Source organism: Oratosquilla oratoria, chromosome 17 (genome assembly GCF_046742065.1).
Source record: "Oratosquilla oratoria isolate Oo_2021 chromosome 17, ASM4674206v1, whole genome shotgun sequence".
In the NCBI taxonomy this organism is placed as follows: domain Eukaryota; kingdom Metazoa; phylum Arthropoda; class Malacostraca; order Stomatopoda; family Squillidae; genus Oratosquilla; species Oratosquilla oratoria.
The window spans coordinates 13,854,705-13,873,086 of NC_134793.1; the positions used below are offsets into that span (position 1 = coordinate 13,854,705).

At 39.1% G+C, this 18,382-nt stretch overlaps 1 protein-coding gene across 7 annotated transcripts in view; it reads left to right on the forward strand.

The window, feature by feature from the left end:
* LOC143034432 (ADP-ribosylhydrolase ARH3-like) overlaps positions 1 to 18,182 on the forward strand; it is a 36,592-nt gene extending 18,410 nt beyond the window's left edge. Inside the window, exons 5-11 of one of the 7 annotated variants that reach the window (XM_076200477.1) lie at positions 2,032 to 2,162; positions 2,756 to 2,865; positions 3,157 to 3,346; positions 5,139 to 5,232; positions 6,847 to 6,951; positions 16,688 to 16,854; positions 17,794 to 18,176. In XM_076200477.1, coding sequence (XP_076056592.1) covers positions 2,032 to 2,162; positions 2,756 to 2,865; positions 3,157 to 3,346; positions 5,139 to 5,232; positions 6,847 to 6,951; positions 16,688 to 16,725 — 668 coding nt within the window. In that variant the 3' untranslated portion in view covers positions 16,726 to 16,854; positions 17,794 to 18,176. Of the gene's footprint in view, positions 1 to 2,031; positions 2,163 to 2,755; positions 2,866 to 3,156; positions 3,347 to 5,138; positions 5,233 to 6,846; positions 15,303 to 16,687 lie in introns of those variants that run through there. The other 6 variants (XM_076200480.1, XM_076200482.1, XM_076200479.1 and 3 more) reach the window with 6 other exon arrangements.
* The last annotated feature ends 200 nt before the right edge of the window (positions 18,183 to 18,382 follow it).

The window sequence follows — 18,382 nt, forward strand, 5'->3', positions numbered from 1 at the left end:
AGGAAGATATTTTGTGTTGTTGACTAGGGTTTGATAGTGTGAGGCATTGTAGTACAAAGTTTTCTGTGCACTCTGGATAGTGGTTGCATCTGGAGCAGTTTGAAATGGTGGCCAGGCCTATTCTATGTTGGTACTGTCTTAATGCTGGATAGTGTCCTGAGCAAAGTGGTAGTGTGGTTCTTATCAAGTGTGGGAGGGTTTTTTCTTTAGGACTTGTATCTGGGATATTTTTGTTGGCATATTGAGGATGGCAGTCTTTTTTTTTAAGGGCCTGAGTGTGTATGTGTTTGTGTGTGGATATTGTGTTGTTTAAGTTGTAGGTTGTTGTAAATAATTGAGTCATGCTGCTCGTGTATATTTATTTGTTGCATTCTTTTGGTGGTGCTTGTGAAATGTTGTGTGAAGGTTGTATGAGAAAACTCTTTGTTGACAAGATGGTTCAGTTTTGACAATGTAATGTTAAGAAGGTACAGTCAATAGGTACCTGCATGTGGTGATCATGCAAAATGGATATCAGGGAAGAATCATCTCCCTACTCTCCTCTGTCTAGACCTGCAGCCCTGAGGAACTGACACCTGATCTCTGGGTCATGCCCAAGATTTCTCTTTATTAACTTTAAATATATTTCCTCCACTGTAAGGGGTACTGTACTAGTCTCCCGATAGGGGGGAGTTTGTGACATTAAACCAAATCATCGTAAACCTCCACCTTTTCACATAAGGAGAGCTGATATATAATCAGTAATTGCTCCTCTCCTCATACTAATTCATGTTGGTGACACAGAAACATCCTACACTAATATAACACAGATAACAGTCCAATATTTCTTCCCAGAAAGATCTGTGGAGTGCCCAAGGACTATTGTGCCAGCTGTTGTGGGGCTGTGGACATGTGGGCACAGAATCCTAAGGCTGCAGTTGTTAATTTCCATAGTGTCAGAACCTTAGTAAAAGTGGTATAACACTGAAGATACTGTAGATATAGTCAATGCTGTTCATCTTCCATGTTTGATGGAAAGTATTATTTCTCATAAAAAAATCATCATAAGAGAAGGGAGCATGATATTTGTGCTGCTCACAACACATGTGCTGTAATTTTGTTTGTGATTACATCTGAGTTATCAGAATTTGTACTTTTATTATTATTTTATTTTTTCTTTTCTTTTCTCTTTTTTATTATTCTTGATAATTTTTTCTTTTTACAGTTGCTAACAGAACATCCATGGATACTTCATTCATAATGGTTTTGGTACTTTACATGGTACTTGTTTTCTTTCAACCTCAAATACTTTCATGCTTTCTCAAATTAGTAAAAGTTTATGGGTATTGTCTCTTAGTATTGTGTTGTATATATACTTGTGTAGTTGGAATGGGTCTCTTTTAAAGAGCTTTCCCATGGTATGGCTATGCTGCTTTCTCAGGTTATCCCTCTGCAAACTCATACTTTCTCTTTGCTAATTTACTTTTTAGAATCACTGCTGTGATTGAGGTTTTATTGAGCTTATTCCAAAATGACATATATGGAACTGACTTCAAGATTCTGTTTTGTAGTGTGATATGAAATTTACAATTGAATACTTCCTTCAGTGCTGTAGTGTTATAGAAAATTTATTCCAAAGTACAAATATGAAAAATTCATCTTTAAGGAAAATGTATTTTCTATAGAAGTTACAGTTGAATGTAACTTCTTACAGTGCTGTAGTATTACAGAAAAATAATTCCCTAGTACAGTTTTGAAAAACTTATCTTTAAGGAAAACCTGTTTTCCCCAAAATTTATTTCATCTTGACAGGCATTACATTGACACTAGTATATAGTGCTAAGTTGTCATTTTCTAATTGAATTAGTACTCTTACATTTTATTGTATTTGATCAAACACATACGACTGTTCTAGTATATTTGATTTTAAATTTGCAGCATGTTTTTTATAATAGTATTAACTAGATTAGAATATATAGAACATTCATCATATCGATTCATATTGTGAGTGAATTTTTTCAGCATAATCTAAACTATCTTGCATTTGAACAGGTGCAATGAGGATTGCTCCAGTTGCTCTCTTTTGTCGTGATATGGATAAAGAGGAGATGTTGCGAATAGCCAAAGAAGAAACACTCCTTACGCATTCCAACAGACGAGGTTATAATGGGGCTATCCTCCAGGCAAGTGCTTTTTTTGTTGTTGTTATTGTTCTTCTATCTATCTGTCTATGCATCTGTGTCCATACACCAAGGGCATCTTCTCGTTTTATAAAGGAGGTAGCCAGCCAAAATAAACCCCCTCACACCCAATGATCTATCTATTCTATATACCAAGGGGATATTCCCCCATACAAGAGAGGTAGCCAAAGCAAAGCATGCACTCACTCACTCCCATTCCAGTTCCATCCACCATTATTAGTTATTAGAATATGTCTTGCGACACTGCCTCTGACCCAGGGCAGTGGACAAGATGCAGGGATGACCTGTCATCCATGAGTTGCCAAGATAAGAGGGAGGGTAGAGGGTGGAGGGGAGTGGAGTATATTGGGAATGGAATGGGTGGGAATGGTTTTTATGCCTTTTTCTTTTTGGCTACCTCCCTTGTAAAGGGGAAAAAGCATTTGGTATATGTATGTAGAATATGTAGTTAAGCCAGGCTGTTGTATCATAATTATACAGGAATGATTCTGTGGAAGTAGTTTTCCTTCTGTTTAGATTTCAGTGATTCTTGAAAAACTACAGGACATAAAACCTATTTCTTATTTTTATTACAGTGCTTAGCTGTCCACATAGCCTTGCATACACTAGAAGGAACATTGGAAAGAAGAAAGTTCTTGGACCAGCTTATAATGGAGATGGAGTCGGTGGAAACATGTGGCAAAGAGTAAGTATTTTAGACAAAGTTCAAAGTTCATTTAATTGGTTTACCATTAATATTGGAACTCTGGCTGAGAGAAAATAGAATGGCACTGTTGCCCAGAAATCACTAGTGACGTTGTTCACCATAGATGACCATGAAACAAAGAAAAATCTAATAATAGAATTAAAAAAACAATTTCTATTATTGTCTTGAAGTAAATTGTATAGGTGAAAAGAAAGGGTGTTTGGAAAGTATTTATAGGAAAGAGAATGATTTTAGATCTTGTGTTTGTGTTTAACTAACTCTTTAATTCAGAGAACTTGATGATGATGAAGATGAACTTGAATATGTGAAACGTCTGAGGAAAGTAGACGAGTTATTGGATCGTGGTACTGCAGTAAGAGTTCTAGAAGTGGAAGATATCCTTGGAACTGCCATGGTGGCACATTTGTCCGTACCTACGGCTATTTATGCCTTCCTTCGAGTTTTGGAGTCGACAGAAGGGGTATGTACCATCTGACTTTATGTAACTTTATGTGGGTTGGAATTTGTATGCATTATTAATTTCATCTGTCCTTATATCAAAGGCCTCTTCCCCCTTACAGGGAGATGGCCGCTTAAGTCATGCACCCACTCCCATCCACCTGTCATTTTCAGAACCCATCAACCTTCGTAGATGCAGCCATGAGGGGGTTTTACTGTGTTTTTCACATTTACACTTTTTCGCACATGGAGAGCTGACAACTGTCAACTGCTCTCCTCTTCCTTCCATTTTGAGCGAGTGACAGAAATGGCCCCACACTTACACAACATAGACATCAATCCAAAGTTTCTTCCCAGGGAGATCTATGGGAAGTTCCATGGACTATTACTAGCCACTATGGGGCTGTGGGTTTTCAACTTAGTGAAACTTGGGGCAGCAGTTGATTGATTCTCTTTGTAGGTGAAAAGTCAAATTAGATAGTCCTCCAGATGGCACAATTCTGTTTCAGAAATTGGAGATTATCAAGAAGATCATTAATGATCAACTTTCAGAATGTTGTTGTTTTCAATTCCATCTATTTCCAACTACAGTATTTATGGTATGCTGGTCATACCACTTGGACTACGATTGCGGGGCAATATAAACACTGGTGTGTTGGCTCTACTTTATTATGTGAATTATATTTGAAAAAAACTGTTTCGGAGTTGACTACAGGGGATACGGAAATGTGGCAAGTGTACTTACACTGAAGTAACCTTACACTTGGCGTTGGAACTGCTTTGTGACCACTCCTGTCGACCTTTGGCCCTGGAGTGCCTGCTCTCGAGCTCGCCACACTCAGATGCCAGGCGGCCTCCTGCCTTACGCCGTCCAATCACCTTTTAGGCCTATAATCTCGTGACCTCTGGTGGGGCGGAGTTAGCCCGGAACAAAGGGTGCGTCCTTTGGGCAGCGTGGGCACAGATGCCAGGCCAAGCCATGCTGGCCCTTGAAGCCACGCTGGCCCTTGTTTACTACACGCGCCAAAACTAATTTGCGCGCCAAATACCAACTTGCCACATATTTACCTATTTGTAGTATATAGGAAAGGAGCAATGCTCATTGGATCCTGTCACCTGTACTCTAATTTTCTAACATACCTAGACTCGGATTTGTGTGCAGTTCCAATTTAATCTATATCCTTGATTTCCAATTATATTTAGATTTGACAAAAAGATGGAGCATGCCGACAAGAGACCGTTTGGTCCATATCTAGGTCGGAGGGGGGGGGGGTCACTAATTAAATGAAGCGGCCTTGCTGTGGATATGCTGTGTCTTGCTGCATTGCCCACTGACCCAGGATAGTGGGCAAGATGCAGGGATGACCTGTCATCCAGGAGGAGCCAAGAAAAAGAGGGAGGGACGGATGGTGAATGGGGCAGGAGCATGTGGGGATGAAATGGGTGGTAGTGGATTTATGTCTTTGGCTGCCTCCCTTGTAAAGGTGAAAAAGCCCGTGGTATATGTTTGTATGTAGATTTGAACTGTCTTATTGTTTGAGTTTGGGCTATATCACCTCCTAAGCTATTCCACATATTTTTGCATCTATGTGGAAAACTGTATTTCTTGACATCCCATGATCTCTTAGATTCCTCCCATCTTTAATCATATCTCTTATGTCACTGCAATCTATCACCTTTATCTACCCCATTATAGATTAGAGGGCCTGTGCTATAAACATGTACATACATATTTTTACAAGATTGCTGTAATACTTGGGTAATTAATATTGTTTATATAAATAATGTAATGTTTTAAAATTTTGCTTTTTAAGCAGGAAGGAAACAAGTTCCAAGAAACGATCAAATATGCCATCAGCCTTGGAGGAGATACAGATACAATTGCCTCAATGGCAGGCAGTATTGCAGGTAATATATAGATATCTATGTATACATATATTTTTTCTTTTATTTCTTTAAATGTTTGTGTATATAAAAGTATTTAACTTTTCAATCAAGTCATTTTGCAAATGATGAGAGCAGGTAAGGCACCTGGGTTTAATGGGTGTCATGCAGTGTCTGAAGAAGGGGGTTACAGTAATAGTGGGCTGGCTAGTGAGGTTGTTTAATGTGTGTCTAAGGGAGGGTAGAGTGCCATTCGACTGGAGGAGAGCTTTTTCTCCCTTATAAGAGAGGTCAAGTCAAAAGGCATGTACCCCCCATTCATCTCCCATCCACCACCCTTTCCTCCCTCTCATCTTAGCTCCTCATGGATGAAGGGTCATCCCTGACTCCCACCCACAGCCCTGGATCAGAAGCAATGCAGGAAGATGCAGTACATCCACAGCAAGGCTACTTCACATAATCGGCAACCACACCTCTCCATCCCCTCATGTGGAAAATAGAGAAGACAGGGAGTAATCTCTTCGGGCTGCATCAAAATATCATTCACACTGAACCACTCCCTACTCCCCCACTCCCCATACCCCACCACCCTTCCTTCTTGCATCAAAGTATCATCTATACACAGCTATTCTCCACTCATCCTTATCTCCTGCCTTCTCCCTTCCTTGCTCAACAGACATTCCCCTCTTGCTCATAGCCCCTTTCACCCCATCCATCCATCTCATCCTTGGTCATCCCCTAAGTTCACTCCATTCATCTCTGCCTTCCACACCTTTTACTAATCTTCTTCACTTGTTCTTTCCATGTGTCCAAACCATCCCAATAATATTTCATCAGCTCTATCTGCCATCTCCATTTCCACTCCTGCTCTCCCCCTCACTTCCTTGTTTCTCACTGTATCCAACCTTGTAACCCCTACCATAATAATGATAATAATAATTGATACCTCTAGTTTCACTAAATGGAAAACTTAGCCTCACAGCAGCTGACCACCAGTACCTCGACCCTCCAATAAATCTCTTTATGAAGAAATTTTGGACTGTTATCTAGGTTGTGTTGTTTTAATGTTGGTTGTGTATACAAAATTTAATATTTTAACTTTTCAATCAGTCATATTGCAAATGATGAGAGCAGGTAAGACACCTGGGTCTGATGGGTGTCATGCAGTGTCGGAAGAAGGGAGTTACAGTAATAGTGGGCTGGCTAGTGAGATTGTTTAATGTGTGTTATCAACTGAAAGTAGTGGAAGGAGGGGAGCTGCTATCAGCTGTCCATGTGTTAAAAGGTGTAAGAAATACAGTTTAAGGTTATAGAAAGAGAGATCCTGGGCCTATCCCAGAGACTGATCATCAACCCCTCAGGGATACACTATGGAGGTGAAGGAGTTGACAGGTTTTGAAAATGGGCATCCCCACTGTCCATATTGCAGGAATGCAGATACCTGTCATTGGTCCCATTACTACTAGATATCTATATTTATGGTGAAAAGAAAGTGAATGAGGCAAACTTAAATATTGTGGTGAAAATTGCACATGACAGTCAAGACCAGTTGAACAAGTGCTGTACTTTGAGTTAGAATAACTGCAGGAATGGAACTGAATACTTGTAATTATTGAATGATTTATTTTTCTTTTTCAGGTGCATATTATGGACTTGAGATGATTCCTTTGCACCTTCAGGAACAGTGTGAAGGAATTAACCATGCAATCACTCAAGCCACCAAGTTGCACAAAATGTGTGAGGGTAATCCATCCTCATGCTTTTCATTTTTCTAGAAGGTTTATTCAACAGGATTTTGAATTTTATATAAAAGAAAATTAGGACTGTCAAATAAAAGTAAATTTGTATGAGCTAGACATACTAATGAAGATAGTTTTGATTACATAGGTTATTATATGAAGAAATAGATATAGTGCAATTTTGAGACAAATTTGTTATAAGTTGATACCATTATGAAATTAATAGATTTAATATATATTAACTTGTCTGACTTTTAGACTTATTATTATATATATATATTTTTTTTATGATCTGAAAATGATGAAAGGGATGAATGGTTTTACTTAACGGGTTAGGGTTGTGGGGTTTTTACTTTTACCTGGCAATTGATAACGAGTCACATTGACCTCAGGTTAAAAGTGTCTTACAGTTGGGCCATTTTGGTTTCTACTTTACAGAAATGTGATATTGGTAACGTTTTCTAATAGTTAACCTTGTGCTTTCAATGGGCGTGGGATAGGCGAAATCGGGTTGTAGACCCAGACAGGCCACACCCTTGTATGGGAGAAAGCACCTCTTGGTATATGTATGTAAAACTGCAAAGATCTATTTCAGATATATGCATTTATAAATGTGTGTATGTGTATGCTATAAGTATAGGTTCATGTTTGTGTGTGGATTATGGGGATGTGTCTGAATATGTGTGAGCATAAAGTATTGATAATACTAATAATAGTACACCTATTCCTTGACTTAACAGACAAAAAGGGGGTGGCATTGGTCTGATAAATATAATAAATTCAACATGTTTGCTATTGTTTAAAATTGGACTTACCAAGTGTTGTGAAGATAGGTGCTACATATGTTATGATTATATAGTGGGGAACTTGGAAATTTATTCCAAATCACTGAACTGTGTCCATTGCCTCCAAAAATAAATTAAATTGGGGTGGGGTCTTGATAGTAGTAGTAGTAGTAGTATCAGTAAACCAAAAGGCTTCATCCCCCTTGTAAGTGGTAGTTAGTAATGATAATACCAGTGGTCTTGGCAGGGTTGGACACTAAAGCAACAGAGGAAATTGATCATCCTCACATGCTCCTGAAAGAGACCCCATACCCCCAATTATATTGTCCCTGTGTCTGTACATTGTCATTTCTGTGCAGTTTGCAAGACAGCCTGGCTGTGTGGACATGTCATGTATTGTGTTACCTAACTAGAATTGGGATGTCCAGGTTGTTGTATGGTAGCCACAGTGAAGTCCGTTTAGGTGTACTGTATCTCTTCTGTTTAGCAAGGCCTTTGATCTGTGGATGATGTGGTGGAGGGTGTCTAAAGATCATAATAGGCTCCAGAGTAGTCAGAGATCTTTCTTTGAGTATTGTACTGTTTGTTGATGTTGGTAGGGGTAATGGGATGGTGTTTTGTACACTATATGAGGAACCATCAGTGCTGATATGTATATGGTGATCCAGTGAGATGGTTGTTTAAATTCTTTTTTTCCACTACTCATCTTCAAATCTCGGTATCGTCACCTCGTTTGTTCTCTAGACTTGTATGCAAGATCTCTGTACCAGTTTCAACTCTCCTAGATTTTTCACATGAGGAGAGCTAACGTCCAGGGAGTATATCCCCTTCCTCCAGCCAACTGGTGATAGAACTGATATTAATACAATAGAATCGAATGTTTCTTCCTGGAGAGATCTATGGGAGGGGCTCAGGAAGCACTTTAATGCTTTTGAGTCAGTGGAGGGACCAATGATGGGTATTTGCGAGTGGTGGTCTTGCAAAACAGATGTTGGAAAGAATCGTCTCCCTACCATCAGTCTTCAAAACCCGTCAAGACTTCTGCCCCTCTCTGGAGGTGGAGCCTCAAGGAGTAGACGCTTGAGATCTCTCGCTATCAACTTTGTGTTTCCTCCATCTTTTCACATGAGGAGAAATTACAACTAGTGATTGGTCTCTGTCTTCTACATTAAGCTAGTGACAGAAACTGTGCAACACTAATAAAGTATTCCAAAATTTTCCTCCAAATGAGATTAATCTTCAGTCAGTCTGTTGCCCAGGCCTCTCTTGCTGGGGACCTATGACTCCCATGTAACCAGCAACAGCTGCATGGCTATGACTAGGATGGGGCAGTGAGGGTGAAGTGTTCAGTGTCCACTAAGTGATAATTGCATTTGAAGTATTTTGTATATGTACATAGGCCAATCCTCTACTTGTACTCTCTTGGTGCTGGATGGACCTGAATGAAAATATATCACTTTCTTGCTTCTCTTCAGAGGAATTTTTCTGTGAGGCTGGTGTCTGTGGAGGGACTTGATGGAATAAGGAGTTTGGTGGTGTGTCAGAACTTGTTTTCCAAATTGATTGTGAATGTGTTTTTGTGTGAATGTGTCTTGTGGTATAAGTGGTAGGTTTAGACATTTGAGTCGTATGCAGTTGTAATTTTTTGTTGTGTTCAAATAGTCATGCTTGTGTGATGTAATGAGATTGATGAATAAAATTGAATGCCCTTACATAGTTTACCAATCATTTTCATATGATATTTCATGGAGGGGAATATGGTCTCTCTGTACAAATTTTCTGTTAGGGTAGTTTTGGTGCATCCAGTTAATACTCTCAATGCTTTATTTTTTTTGTTCGCAATATATCTCTATTTTCCTGATTGTTGAGGAACATGCTGCAGAAGTGTAGTGTGTGGTTCTCAAGAACTGATTGTAGGCTGTGATTGCTTTCTTTCTGTTGTCAAAAGCCTGTACTTTTTTATTGTAGTATGTTTATGTTCTTGTTGATTCTCACTTATATCTTTGATATGTAGGCTGAAGGTCATGTATCAAAAGTGAGGTCTGTAATTTTAGTGTTCTTTTCCAGTGGAAGGATTTGGCCATTTAATTTCACTTTTAGGTGTTTTTTTGATTCATGGTTGTCTTCAGTAATGTTATTAATAAATTATGGGGTGAGGTTTCCATTCTTTTATTACCAAACCATTGCTCTAGATTGGGTGTTCTTTGCTGCTATTTTGTAGTTCCTATGTTGGGTTTACAAGGGAAAAGGGGACAAGTGTGAGTATAGTAGTTTCAGAGGGATCAGTTTGACTGTTGTTGGGAAGGCTTATGGAAGGGTTTTGATTGAGAGGATCAAGAGAGGAACAGAGGGAGTAATTGGTGAGGAACAGTGAGTTTAGGACAGGTAGGGGTTGTGTGGATCAGATTTTCATGGTAAGGCAGATGTGTGAGAAAGTTTTAGGAAAAGATACGGATGTTTTTTGTGCCTTTATGGATTTGAAAGTGAAAGCAGCTGTTAAGATGATGAGAGCAGGTAAGTCACCTGGGTTGGATGGATGCCATGCAGAATGCCTGAAGAAAGGAGGTACAGTTATAGTGGACTGGCTGGTGAGGCTATTTAATGTTTGTTTAAGAGAGGGTAGAGTGCTGGAGGAGTACCTGTATCGTTCCGCTTTACAAGGGAAAGGGGGACAAGTGTGAGTGTAGTAGTTTCAGAGGGATCAGCTTGTTGAGTGTAGTTGGGAAGGCTTATGGGAGGTTCTTGATTGAGGGGATTAGGAAAGGAACAGAGGGAGTAATTGGTGAGGAACAGTGTGGTTTTAGGACAGGTAGGGGTTGTGTAGATCGGATCTTTGTGGTAAGACTGATATGTGAGAAAGCTATAGGAAAAGGTAAGGATGTTTTTTGGGCCTTCATGGATTTGGAAAAGGATTATGACATGGTAGACAGAAAGGCACTGTGGGAGGTACAGCAGATATATGGGATAGGAGGAAAGCTGTTAAGAGTTGAGATGCAACTCAAAAAAAACTGTGCTGTTAGAAAAAAGGAGAGAATTTTTTTTTTGCAAAAAAAAAAAAAAAAAATTGACCAAAAAAAAAACTTGGATATTTTCGTTTTTTATATATTTTGTTTTAAAATAACTCGGCAAGGAAAAGAACCATATTACAATAAGTTTTCTATGGTGTTAGGGAACTTCCATTTTCTGTGGTTTCATGTTTTGATGTGTTTTATTTATTTTACAATGTACAGTTGCCCCACTTAGTTTTGGCACAGTTTTAAAAAGGTTTCGGACAAGAATAGCAACTCACCCAGTATTCTTTTTTTTTATTACATTTTCGTGTCTGGTCATTAACATGCTTTTTTGCTAAATAGTAACTACCTTAAAAAATGTGACAAACAGCAAAATACTCAAAATGGTGTAGCAGACGACACATTTTTCTTGACTTACTAATGACATCTATCACTCTTATTTGACAAGTAATACGGTTAATATACGTTGCAGAGGAGAGAGAGAGAGCGCAGGAATCCGTTCACGTAATGGTCGATGGTAGACTAACAACCAGCTTCAAGCTGTGAGTGGTGTTGAGTGCAGTGACAAACTAACCAAAACTAACTCATATACTTTTAAGTTATGTTATAACCCTATTATTAAATCAATTATTTTCATTTATTTATTCAGCAGAGGGCTTGTGATCCAATTATGTTATGTATGATTGTAGGTTTACTTTCTTTTTGCCGACGACACTGCGCTTGTAGCAGGATCAGAGGAGGGATTGAGGAAGATAGTGACAGAGTTTGAGAAGGTGTGTGAAAGAAGGAAGCTGAAGATAAATATGGGCAAAAGTAAGGTGATGAGATGTACAAGGGGAGAGAGTGACAGCAGGCTGGAAGTAAGCATAACGGTGAGAAACTGGAGGAAGTGGATAGTTTCAGATACTTGGGTGCGAATGTGACAGGAAAGGGAGGAGTGGGGGTGGAGGTAGAATGTAGATTGAGAGAAGCGAGTAAATGTCTTGGTGGATTAAAAAGTGTAATGAGAAATTGACATCTGGGAATGGATGCTAAGAGGAGATTATATGAAGGAGTGATTGTGCCAACAGCAATGTACGGGGCAGAAACATGGAACATAAGAGAGGAGTAGTTTGAATGTGTTTGAGATGAAATGTCTGAGAAGTATGATAGGGGTTACTAGGCTAGATAGAGTGAGAAATGAGGAGGTGAGGAGGAGAACAGGGGTGGAAAGGGAGCTAGGAGATAGGGTTGCTGAAAGAGTATTAGGATGGTTTGGACACATGGAAAGAATGAGTGAAGAAAGATTAGTAAAAAGTGTGGAAGGAGTGAATATGAGGGGGCGTCCTAGGATGAGATGGATGGATGGGGTGAAAGGGGCTTTACAAAAGAGAGGAATGTCTGTAGAGGAAGGACGGGAGAGGACAGAAGATAGGGGTGAATGGAGAAGGGTTGTGTATGGATGATGCTGGGATGCATGAGGGGGAATTGGGAGGTGAGGAAGTATGTATGAGAAATTTGATGCAGCCCGAGGGGATTTCTCCCCATCTTCTCCTTTTCTGCATGAGGGGACGGAGAGGGGGGTCGCCGAATTAATGAAGCAGCCTCGCTGTGGATGTGCTGTGTCTTGCAACACTACTTCTGACCCAAGGCAGTGGACAGGATGCAGGGATGACCCATTATCCAGGAGGTGCCAAGATGAGAGGGAGGGAGGAGGGTGGAGGGGAGTGGAATATGTAGGGGATGGAATGGGTGGGAATGGTTTCTATGCCTTTTTCTTTTTGGCTATCCCCTGTGTAAGGGGGAAAAAGCCTTTGGTATATGTATGTATGTATGGATTTGAAAAAGGCTTATGACAGGAAGGCACTTTGGGAGATATTGCAGATATATGGGATAGGAGGAAAGCTTTTAAGAGCAGTTGAGAGTTTTTATGAGAGTAATAGAGCCTGTGTTAGAATTAGAAATGGAGAAAGTGAGTGTTTTGAAGTAAAGGTGGGACTTTCCCTGGGATGTGTCATGTCACTATGGCTGTTCAAATTATACGTGAATGGGATGGTGTGAGAGGTAAATGCAAAGGTAGTGGGCTGGGGATTAGAGATGGTTAAAGAAAATGTAGAAAAATGGGAGATAAGCCAGTTGTTGTTTGCTGATGACACTGCTTGTAGCAGGATCAGAGGAGGGATTGAGGAAGTTAGTGACAGAGTTTGGGAAGGTATGTGAAAGAAGGAAGTTGAAGATAAATGTGGATAAAATTAAGGTGATGAGATGTACATGGGGAGAGGATGGCAGCAAATTAACCACTTCCATACGATGACGCCTACGTAGGCGTCATAAGGAGCAAGAGGGTACGCGATGATGCCGACGTTGGCGTCTTGATTATATTTATTGTAGTCGTACCTACGTAACCTCCATTCTCTCTAAGCTGGCTTCATCATATTTTCTATTGTTATCAAAATTCATGGGTGAAAGAGAAATGATTGAGCACTGACTTTATTTTTTATAATGCGATTATTATGACACAACATCGCATGTCGGGCAGCTAATGCTGCCAGACGTGCGATGTGCCCCGGAGTGAAGAGGTTAAGGGAGAAAGTACTTGGGGGTGAATGTGGCAGGAAAGGGAGTGGAGGTGGGGATAGAATGTAGATTGAGAGAAGCAGATAAATGGCTTGGGGGATTAAAGAGTGTAATGAGAAAGACATTTGGGAATGGATGCTAAGAGGGGATTGCATGAAGGGGTGATTATGTCAGCAGCATTGTATGGGGCAGAATCATGGAACATAAGAGAGGAAGAGTTTAAGTGTGTTTGACACGAAGTTCCTGAAAAGTATGGTAGGAGTTACAAGGCTGGATAGAGTGAGGAGGTTAGGAGGAGAGCGGGGCTGGAAAGGGAGTTGGGAGATAGGGTTGATGAAAGAGTATTTTGATGGTTTGGACTGGAAAGAATGAGTGAAGAAAAATTAGTAAAAGAGTTGTGGAAGATAGATGTGGGGAGAGTGATCATGAGGGGGCGACCAAGGACGAGATAGATGGATAGGGTTAAAAGGGGCATTGGAAAAGAGGGCACTGTCTGTTTAGGAAGGGAGAAGACAGAAGATTGGGGGGAGTGGAGAATGGTTGTGTATGGATGATGCTGTGATGCATGGAAGGGAATGGGTAGGGGATGGGGGATGAAGGAATATATGTGATTGATATTTTTATCCAGCCCAAAGGGATTTCTCCCCAGAGAGGGAAGGTTGTCAATTAAATGAAGTGGCCTTGCTGTGGATGACCCAGGCAGTGGGCAAGATACAGGGATGACCCATCATCCAGGAGGAGCCAAGAAAAGAGGGAGGGACAGATGGTGAATGGGAATGGAGTATGTGGGGATGAAATGGGTGGGAGTGGATTTATGCCTTTGACTTTGGCTACCTCCCTTGTAAGGGTGAAAAAGCCCTTTGTATATGTATGCATGTATGTTGGGTTATTATTTTCAGGTGAATTCGACGAGCGCTCTGAAATAATGTTATGGATCTGGTGTTGCTAGATAACTTTTGAAGAGCTTGAGTAGCATAGGTGAGAGTATTGTTCCTTGGAGGACTCCATTGTACAGTCTTTTGGGCTTGCAAATTTGGTTGCATTGCATTACTGTGCACCATCTGCCAGCTAACAGGTTTGTTAGCTTTTTCTTGTTGTTGTAGGTCTCTCTTTCCCTAATGTTTTTTGATTGTATGTATCTAGGATGTGGCCTGAAGAGGTTTCTCCTCGTCTTCTCTATTTTTGCATGAAGGGATGAGGAAGGAGGATTGCAGTGGATGTACTGTGTCTTACTGCATTGCTTCTGACCTGGACAGAGGAGCTAAGATATAAGGAAAACAAACAAGTGATGGATGGAAGTGGGGATTGGTGTATGCCTTGGCCGGCTACCTTCCTTATAAGAGATGTGTCTAGGAACTTTATTATATGCCTTGTTTATGTCTATGGCTACCATAACCATTCTTTCTGGTGGTGCTTTCTAGTTGAATCCCTCCAGCACTTATTGGGTGAGAATTGTGTGCTGGTGGAATATCCCTCCATGAATCCATATTTGTTTAGGGAGATGGGTAGATTAGTTACACTTCAGCTACTAGTCTTTCCATCATCGTGAATATGGCGGATAGTAGTGAGATTGGTCTACGAGATGCTAGTTTTTAAGGTGATTTGCTTGGTGCTAGGATGAGTATTATGTGATTTCTTTTCCTGATATTTGCAATTTTATTGTACATGCAAGAGTGGTTGGAAGTATCACTCAAGGCCCTTGTTACATATGGGCCAAGGTGTTATAGATGGATGTTTGAGATCTTATCTGGGGGCTTCAGAATGTGAGTTTTTCCATTTCTTTATTGCCCCATCCATATATTTGTTGAAGAAAGGTGATGGTATCTGTGTCTATACCCAACTCCCGTTACTCGTGGGATTTAGGTATGAAATTCCCCTGTGAATAAAGAAAACCCACAAATACCAGAAACATACCCACGAAACACCTTATTTTTATTGTTTAACCTACAGTATATACCCAAAGACCTTCCACAACACCATGAAAATATATTTTAAGACTCTTTTATGTAGTTTTACTTACCAAAAAAGAAAAAAATAAGTAATTTTACTTCATCGCATGTGCACAATTCAGAATATCAGGAGTCATGCCTTATAAACAGTAGCTAATGCTATTTTCTATTGATGTAACCAAGCATTAAAGAAAATATATTGTGCTATAGAGTTGAAGGTGATACTAAACTATATTTTACATTACATGACTTGTGCATGCTGAACAGTAGTGTACAGTATTTCTTTGTACATGAAAATAAAGTACATACTATTCAGTTCTATATTGTACAGTACAAATACTGTACTGTATAGTGGTAAATATATAGTATTTACTGTACACACCAATCATGATAGAGTAGAATGATGATGTAACACAAATCATGTTAGAATAATTTAATTAGAATGCCACCTATGTTTATGACCATAAATAAATTTAAACTGAATAATTCCAATTTTAAGCAAATTTAAATAGGTGCATATTTTCATTCTGTGGGAACTGTATGTATTATTCTGTACTAAGCATCTCTGTTTCCCACTTGTCACCTGCCCTGTGGATATTCAGACATAGTCAGTTTATTGCTTGTGAACACAGTTTCATATTTCATTGTTTTAGCTGGCTCCATACTGAGATATTGACTGTATGGTAGCTTGCAGCTAATGCTTGAGGGACTGTTTTGGGGCACCCCTATGGATTGGAGCCTTTACATGCCTAAGTGCCTCTCGTCAGCAAAGTGCCGCCCCCCGGCAAAGTGCCACCCTGGGGAAAGTTCTGTGATGTCCCCCCTCCCCCATCACCACTCTCCATCTCCTCCATCCCCTACAGCCTGTTTTAGCTATTGGCTAGTGAAATAATTTGCATCACACTACTTGCATTATAAAATATAAAGTCACTGCTGTATTACTCATTCTCCTTTACTCTGAAAAATAATAAACAGAAAACAAGATCAAACCAATTCACAGAATCCATGGGTAACTCGTGTACAACTACAAAAAAATATAAAATCAAGATGCCAACGCAGGCATCCTTGTGTACCACTCGCCCTCATGACTCCTACATAAGCATCATTGTACCGAAGTGGTTAAGAAGACCTGGGAGCAGTTGAAAGTCAAGTAAGTTAATGTGAAATTGTAATTTATTACAATACGGATAAAGATTACAGCATTTCATAGGAAATCCATCTTTTTATTGAGTAGGGAACATGAAGTCTGTGGATCTTGTGTGTAACTTATCTGGAAGTGTCAACTGAGGTAGAGAAATACATAGATGTATTATTTCATTAAAAAGCCTTTAGCTACATTATACTTTAGTCCAATACAAATTTCATTATCGTACTTGATGAAATGTTAATCTTTATTACTTATTCAATGTATTTTTGATCATTGTACATATTTTTTTTAGGGCAAAACAAGATGATGCAGAAAGGAAAAGGAATATAATAAAACTGGTGGTAGTGACTGACTCTCCAAAAGAAACACAACCCAAAATGGATCAAGTTCTGGGGATTCTTGGTAGTGAAATTGAAGAACTTTGCTCCAATTTCAACAATGATGCCATGACACCAAGGGGTAACTCATTGTTACAACGATGATTAATATTTCATGATGAACATTCAGAAGAATTATTGTTTACATTTCAAAGCCATGAATGATACATAAGTACTACAAATTTTACACATTGTTAGCTTTTCACCAAGAGTACCACAAATTTTATTCCAAAGTATTGCACTAATGCTGAACAGCAGTGTACTGAAAAGCACTCCACTTGATTGTAATAAGCAACTAGTATACTGTAAAATAGTGTAATTCATTGTACTAGAATATATATTTGTTCTCAGCCAAATCATACCAACATGGTGGAATCAGCCGAATAACAAAGTCTATTACTGTTAGAGGCATGTTAACTAGTTACACCCCTAACCTGCAGACTTTTAGATCTCTTCTCCTACCTAGTCATCAGTCTACCCTTTCTCTTAGTTCCATCTCTTGGTTCTCACTCTGTTACTGTTTTGGTCTGTCAGTTGTCATTTCATCTGTATATTTAAACTGCACAGGACCATTTCTACTTCTTTATAATGCTGATAATATCATCTGGCCTAGATATAGATATTATTCAACTGATTCTATCAGTTTGTCCTATATTTTAGTTATGGATGTATGAGTTGATTAAACATAAAATTAGTTTTCTTCCTATTCATTTTCATTTAAACTTTTAAGGATTTTGTATTTTGCTGTTACTTCATTTTTCTTATGCAGAAAATGTTTAATTTATACTGGTAAAATTAACATGTAACAACAATTGTCACAGTCTCAAGCATGCATTATTCAAGAGTCATATCATTCTTGACCCATCTGTTTGATTCTCAACAACAAAATCAACAATTAAAGCTTACATGCATCATTACTTGCAATAAGTTGTGTTGTATTAAAAGGTGACAAACAGTTCAGTTGACTGTACAGATATATTGATAGAGAATTGTGGTAACTAATTTTTGTATTATTTCACAGAAAATGTCTATTCTACTGTGTATGAAATGTTGACCCTGCAATTCCCTGAAGGGGAACCAGTTCAGCTGGCTCATGGTCTAACAAAACTGGGTGGAACCCGATAATGAAAATATTCCCCAACAATCAACATTTATCCCAGCAGCACCATCCAGGAAAATGAAATGAAGGAAACCTCTCTTTGAAACCAGTGACACTTCAGAGGCCCACTGTAAATCCTTAAATAAGGATAAAAAGCAACAGCAGCAGCAGATCCTGGAGAAAAGGGGCGATTAGTAGATGTCCAGATTGAAGAAATGGAGGTCAGGTTTGAAGAGGCAAAATTATTGAGGGAAGCTGCCAGAAGAAGCTTGCCAAGTTTGAGTAGTATTTTTTTTTTGTATCTACTTATCCAATAAAATCTGCATAGAAAATTGTGTTTTGTCATTATCATTATAAGGACAGAAAAACAACATACTAAAGCTTAAACATTATCAACCTTTATTAGAAAATTTGTACTATTTTTATTACACAGCCAGCAAAAGGCACAAAAAAAAAAAGGTTGACAACAATTTGCCAGGTTCCCATAGTAACAACGCTCTGTGAATGTAAA